General features: G+C 39.8%; 1 protein-coding gene across 1 annotated transcript; it reads right to left on the bottom strand.

Annotated features, from left to right (window-relative positions):
* Nucleotides 1–219: 219 nt before the first annotated feature.
* On the bottom strand, nt 220–6081 carry vps33a (VPS33A core subunit of CORVET and HOPS complexes). The gene is made up of 13 exons (XM_044110954.1): nt 5943–6081; nt 5299–5364; nt 5042–5169; nt 4756–4942; nt 4488–4604; nt 4206–4380; nt 3908–4101; nt 3201–3327; nt 2906–2973; nt 2689–2826; nt 2464–2601; nt 2212–2380; nt 220–658 (listed from the first exon to the last, which is right to left on the bottom strand). Exons 1-13 carry the CDS (start codon nt 6042–6044, stop codon nt 465–467), a joined length of 1803 nt encoding a protein of 600 aa, XP_043966889.1. The 5' UTR covers nt 6045–6081; the 3' UTR covers nt 220–464.
* Between the last annotated feature and the right edge of the window lie 935 nt (nt 6082–7016).

Here is a 7016-nt window from a genome sequence, read left to right as displayed (position 1 = left end):
GGCTATTATCGGCTGATCGGCAGGCCTGTTACTGCGCTAATTGCTCCTTCAGAGAGCTGGACCACGCCTGATGGATTCACTGTCTTGTAAAATAAAAAAAAACAAAAACACAAAACAGGACAAATGGCTAAGCATTTATTAATGTAGCAAAACTAATTCTAGTTGATTAAACTTTTATTTACCCATGTTCATCAGTAGAAGGCAGATGGCAAAAAAAAAAAGCAAATCAAAGTGAATCTTTATTCACATATTTGATTCTTTACAAGGCATACGAACATATATACAGCATATCTTTACCTAAGCAGTCATGTAACAGTATAAATCCAGGTTTATCTCTGTTGTCCAGTTGCCACCAGCAAGCAAACATATTGTAGACAGATGTAAAAGTATTCACACATGACACCCCCTACACATGGGTGTGGGAGGGGGTTGTTTTGTGGCGGCCTGCTGTACATGCAGGAGGCTCAGGGGATCTGAGATTCAGGTCGGTCCATGAGGGATTTGATCCAAGTGGTGCCATTAATGAGCTTTGTAGTGGCTATGATGTATTCCATGCCGCTGTCTTCCATCTGAGAGAGGAAACGCAGAGCGGCTATTTCTGCGTACGTCACCCCGCCGAGGAAGAAAACCAGCGTGGTTCGGTTTTCCCCCTGCTGGCCTGCGGGAGATTAGAAGAGAAGATGAACTCAAGGAGTAGAAAAGAAAGGGGGGAAAAAAACTCTACCCATCAATCAACTTACTTCCAAAAGTGATCATAGCCATAGAAAAAGATTTTTAATGTTGTTCTTTTTGCAAGTAAAAATCTTAAAATGTGGCGTACATTTGTTATGAGCCACTTTATTCTGAGACCCAGAGCAACCAATTGCCTCCACCAGTTATCTAGTTAACATTTAAGAGTCCGTTTGGACTCTAAGTAAAAACGTGGAAGAAGATACTCTGGTCAGATTAGAACAAAACTTCCACCAAAGTACAAACCCCCCCGCCCCCGCCAAAAAAACAGTCAGCAATTAAATTAAGGTTTCCTATTATCACCTCCATAACCAATTGAAAGGAGGCATGTTGCAACGAGTCAGCCATTCTAATGCCCAAACTCACACCTCTAATTAGCTCATTTTAATTAAAATGTGTCTAATTAAAACGCATTATTAAGATCTACTGCTGCCTAAAATAAACCACCGAGAGAAAACACGCATATTTTTGTAATCCAGTTTGTAATCTGACATTGACGACAACTCGGTTGCATTGTCAGGTCCCAGACATCAATCTTCCACTGTTTAGCTTTCCCCTTCCCTAATGCAAAGCCTGCGTCTTATCTACGCAGCGCAGACAGACGATTGTTTTCACTCTGTGACGAGCGGCAGGATGAGCAGCGGCCCAGCAGCAGGATTAATGTCGCAGCATGATAACTCAAAGGTTCCACTCTGGGTTCTCAGTCGGGAAGGCGGTTTGCATTGTGCGAGGGGGAATTACCATGGTTACTTTTACTGAAACCGAAAAACACAGATTGTGTTCAAGATAAGAGGCAAACATATGTGCAAACACAGCCTCTTGACAAGGTGGAGATAAAAGAACAACTTTCTAGCACAGCTCTTAAAGGGGCCCTATTGTGTATTTTTTCAGGCACATAGTGGGATTTTATAGCACAATCAGGTAACTATGCTGCATTTAGTTACTATAAAAATGCTGTATATATCAAACATGACCTAAAAGACATTTGACTCCTTGAATTTGTCCTCTGTCTCTTTAAGAGTCTCCTGCTCTTTCCATCATCACCTTCAGCTCATCATCACAACAATGCCTTTCTTCTTATGCCTTGTACAACCATTCTTAAGAGCACTGTACTGAGAAGAGGCTCATATCATAAGATCAACAGTTCCACCAGGTCTTTGCTCATTGCTGCTGCCGCTAGTCTGGAGGAGCTGAGCTGAGGAGACACAGAGGAGGTGTGACCTCAGCTGGAGACTGCAGCTCCTAGGAGCAGCTTTGGGTAAATAGGCGTGTGCTGATTCAATGATTCTTCAAACATGCATGAAAGAATCACAACAACGCTCAAAGTATATTTTTGATGAGTGAATGACATAACAACGTAAGGCAAAACTCAAAAAAGTAAATTTTGTGCAATACAACCCATCAATGATCTAGAGAGCTGGTTTCTCAAACCGGACAGTAGAAAGACACCCAGAGTAAGTTCAGCCTCTGTTTAGCACTTGCGTTTCTTATGAAGTCCAGATGGAAGCTGTTGTCTCTCCTCAAAGTGTGGGCCCGGGAGCATCTTTAGCACCTCTTCGATGCTGCGCCAGCCCGGCCTCGCCAGCACCTGAGTGAGCCGGATGCTAAGCGGAGCGTAGCCACTGTACACATACGAGATGTCGTTTGGGTTCTGTGGATATAAGCAGAAAAATGCTGAAGGGAAACCCTTTAAAACTGCATGACTTTAATCTTGAGCACTTGTTCGTGTCCGACCTGCTCGTTGGCGTCCTCCATCCACAGCTTAAGGGTTTTTCTAATAGTGGGGTAGTTATTTCTGGAGCCTGTCTGTGGCTTCAGAAGACCCGCCTTCTCGAGGTTATTCAGCGTTAGTATGTGTTCATAGCCATAAGTCTGAAAGACAAAGAATCATTTTCTTTTAGCAAAACAGAATAAGGATTAAAAGAAATAAACTCCCCAGTTTTCTCTTCTTAACCCCACCTGAAGTATCTCCCTCTTGTAGTAGTCCAGCACCTTCGGCTTGAGGCCATTGTTGCACACTGACTGCATGGACACCAGGCGCAGAATCTTGATCAGTGGATCCTTCTGAGCGATGCAGTCTTCTATGTATGTGTTCACCTGGAAAGCAAAGAGTTTCTCTTAATTACAATTATCAGAGTTATTTAAAGAATTAGCTTGAAAACATTCTCTATTTTACCTTGTCTGTGTCGACGCCCGTCATAAACTCCTGCTCCACTGTTAGGTTATCAAAAAAGGCCTCAGATGCTGAAACCAGAAAGTGTTCGTTTTTTTATCTTGTGCACACAGAAATTCTCATGATTTTAAGGAAATAAAGCATATATACATTAAAAGATGATAAATAGAGATTATAGTGTGTGAAGCTGATGCAAGTACAATATTATACTTGATGGAAATTGGGTATATTTAGGTTGTTGATTAGGTAGTAGTGAAAAGGCATATGTTTTAATCAACCCCCGCAGTAAAATACACACTGGTTATATCTTTAATCAGCTCAGCAACAGACGTGTGGTTGGCCAGCGAGCTTCGAGCTGCCTGCATGTGAGGCAGCTGAGACACAAACTGCTTTATCTCGCCCACTGTTTTAGCATTATGGCGCTCCTGGAAGAGAAAGACCACAGGGAAATTTAAATGTAGAAAAAAAATAAACTTTTTTAACAACTTGGTAAAGGATTTTAGATAATGGAAGCTACTACCTCCAGAAAGGCAATAAAAACTAGAAGACACACCAAAAGATAATAACTAAATGTATATAGAAACATAAAAGTTTCTAAGTTTTTAAAAGCTAGATAAGCTGTTTACTTGATAAGAACTCAGTATATAGCTGATATTGTTTTTATAAGCTATTGGGAAACCAAAGGAACATCATCCGTGGTTACTGCATCTTCTTCCTGTTAAAATTTCTCATTTCTACAGATCTCAATTTACAGGTCTTTAAAACACACAATAATTCACGACAGAAAATCTGAGGATTGGCTAGAGAGTAAAGTTTGGAAATACAAGGTTTTTTTTTTCATACTCTACATTCCAGATGTAGAGTATACTTAAATCAAATTTCATACTTTTCTAGAAACATGTATTTTAGCAAGACTTTAAATCAACCCCCCCAAAAATAAATTAAAAAAACGCTAAAAAGGAGCACAGTGGAAAGGAATAGTAAAAACGGAAGCTGAAGACCAACCTCGAAGGCTGCAGATATAATTTTGGCCTTTTTGCTGAGTGCTGCACCAACAGCGTTGAAGTTTTTGTCGCGGATTTCCGCGTACAGTTCCTCGGCAGAGTTCAGCTGCAACTTCTTGGGCTCTGTAGGCAAATCTTTGCTACCTTCGCCTTGCTTCTTCTGTGCAAACTTCTCAGGAGGAAGCTTGACATATCCTGTAAGATTTAGCAGGAAACTGCCATTATCTGTAATTAATCCAAGCTGAGGATGTATATGGCTTTATATTCTCCTAAGTCAGCATAAATATGTATATTCTGACCATTATTTATTCCATAGATCTCATCAATAAGTCCTTCGTAGGTGAGCTGTGTAGCGAGGGGGGTCAAGAGGTCAACGTTACGGTCCAGGAGAAGAACAGTATCAAACACTGGTAGAATCTGATTCTGAGTGCCAGCAAACTCCCTCTTCATCCGCAACATCATGTTGGCAACATGCTGGGGGGAAAAAAAGCAGAGAACACCGTTTGTCAGGAGAAAGCATTCGGATGCACATCTGTCTGTACGCAGACAGGTGTTTCAGTATCACACAGATCCTCACTTACACGTGCACAGTCTCCTTTCCCAAATATCTGAGGGATGGTACCATAGAGCGCCTGTAAGGTCATGAGGCCTTTGGCTGTGTGGTACAAACTCGTCTGGTCATTTTCCAGATAGCACTCCTAAACAAGGCGAAAAATTCAGCTTTTAAATGAACTTTACATGATCCATCTATTTTTAAGTAATCAGGAAGTTTTTTTTGTTGTTGTTTTCTTTTGTGCACTGTAGTGTATTCAGGTTCATTAGTGCACTGTGTATTCGGGCTCTACTCACCCTAAAAGCGCTTTCATACTCCATGGAAAGCAGGTCACCATCAAAAGGAATCAGGTCCAGGATATACTCATCGATGTTGACAAAGGAGCCCAGCACTCCCTGCTCCTTCAGCCGCTGTTCACACAGCATGCTCCGCCGGGGTACGAACAGGATGTGGAAGTCTCGAGCCGGATGCAGCTTATCTTCACTACAGCGATTAAAGACTTAAATGTTACATGGGGTAAAGTTTGCAATATACTCAAGAGGAAACACTTCAATGTTGTTTTACAAACCAACATAAACCTGCCTAAATATATTGTCAGCAATGATGTCCATTAGCTCCAGCCTGGGGCGGATGAAGAAGATGATGTTTTTGACGTCAGCAGAGGGGAGTCTGCCGCTCTTCAGGGTAAACATCTTTTCCACTTCATGTTCCTAAAAACACAAGTAGGACAAATGAAAACTGTGGCTACTGAGGACAGCTAGTTATTAAAATGACCATTGTTAGATGGGTCTTTTTTATTTTGTTTGTGTGTTGAATTTTATAAATTTAGAGCCGCTTACCTTCAGAAGAGAGTACTGAGCTATGAGACCAAAAGGCCCCGTCAGATACTCGTCCCAAACTATGGCCTGTAAGGCAAGAGAACAGAATATTACAGTCAGGGGTCAGACGCATGAATATCACATTGCTTTTCATAATGCATTTGAACCAAGCTTTCTTGGGACTGAACTGAAAATCCGAGATCCAATTTAAACCAACCTTATAGACAAAACTTTGTATCTAAGTTAAACACAACTCACGAAGTGGCGCCATACTGGCTTGATATTTGACTACTCTTCCTACAAGAAATCGGACATTTAATTCAGATTGGTCGGATCCAGGTTTAGGAGTCAATTCATTTTTAATTGGGTCGACTCAAGGCCATTCCATAAGGTTAATGTTAGCCTGCTTTATCCGTTCCAGAGTCAGTTTTGAGGTGTCTGTGATCATTGTCCCGTCTGGACACCGTAGCACATATGTTATATATGCAATGAGAAACTGCCATGATCACACATGCTTGTGTCAATGTTGTCAGAGGAACTAATCTCTGTTTTGTTCTGTTTGTAAGCATCTTGGTCAGAAGCTATAGCAGAAAAATGTAATGAATTTGAGTGTATTCAGGTGAATTATACGCATGCATGCGAGTTTTTTTATTTTTATTTTTTACCTTACTTCCTGCACATTTGTCCAAAAACTCTCGAAGCTCTTTTCGTGCCGCTTCTCTCAAAATGTTTAAATTAACTCTGCCGTATGAAAGATGGGCAGCCATTTTCCCTTCAACAGCAACATGAAGTCAGGTGACGCTGGAGAAGTCACGTGACAAAATGCTTTACGATAGCAAGATGGTTCGCACACATTTCCAACGATAGACATAAATACGCATGTACGTATTAATATTTCAATAATAATAATAATAATAATAATAATAATAATAATAATAATAATAATAATAATAATATACAAAACGTTAAATAGCTTACATTTCATAGGCTTTCCACTGTAGCTTAATTAAGAATAAGTAAACTGTGTTAGCATCATGCTGCAAATTTGTGTGACAGTTGATAACGCAAAACAGCCCTGTCGTTTATTACAACTTTGTCACTGTACTACTGATGTAGTTTTACTTGAATTTATTAAGTATCTAAAAGAAGAAAGTACGGTGCTGTAATTATCTTGCTATATCAGTGGTCTTTGGTCTTTTCTTTTGTTGTGGGTGTGGCACAGACGATAACCATTGAAAACGGACTCTTATTCTCTTGGACCGAGTTATTTAAAGTGGAAAAATAATTTATTAAGCACTATGCCAAATTGTATTGCGATTTCATTTAATGTGCTATTTAAAAATAGCTTGAATAATAAATCTGAATATTTTGTAATGTAATTAACAGTAGGAACATTAGATGGCGCAATGTGACCGCTGTTAAATTTGACCAGGTTAAGAATCTTTCGCATTTAAGATTTCTTTATTATTCTAAATTCTAAATCACCCCAATTTGTGTGAGCATAAATATGGCTTTCAAGCTAATAAAGGAACCAGAAACATTTCAGGACATTTGATACGTGTGAAAATAAACTCAATAGGGTAATTAATACTTCTAAAATGAAACAGAAGAATGATTTCCTTCAGATAAAGTTCAGAAGAGCAGATGTTTTTATTTTTTATTTTAATATGTGTACAAGCAGAACCAGTCCCCAGTAAACCCCTTTGCCAATGCGGAATGAAACTGACAGTGATTTCTCA

This window comes from Gambusia affinis, linkage group LG03 (assembly GCF_019740435.1).
Source record: "Gambusia affinis linkage group LG03, SWU_Gaff_1.0, whole genome shotgun sequence".
NCBI lineage: Eukaryota > Metazoa > Chordata > Actinopteri > Cyprinodontiformes > Poeciliidae > Gambusia > Gambusia affinis.
Note: the sequence above shows the minus strand (reverse complement) of the source record. Positions and strands in the feature narration are given on the sequence as shown.

Bases quoted from the DNA above. Each gene is read 5' to 3' on its own strand.
- vps33a (XM_044110954.1), bottom strand. From the start codon at position 6,044: ATGGCTGCCCATCTTTCATACGGCAGAGTTAATTTAAACATTTTGAGA. The intron at 5,365-5,942 runs GTAAAAAATAAA...CTTGCCTTACAG, and splicing joins ACAAATGTGCAGGAAGTAAG to GCCATAGTTTGGGACGAGTA. The intron at 2,974-3,200 runs GTGTGTATTTTA...TTCTGGTTTCAG, and splicing joins GCTGATTAAAGATATAACCA to CATCTGAGGCCTTTTTTGAT.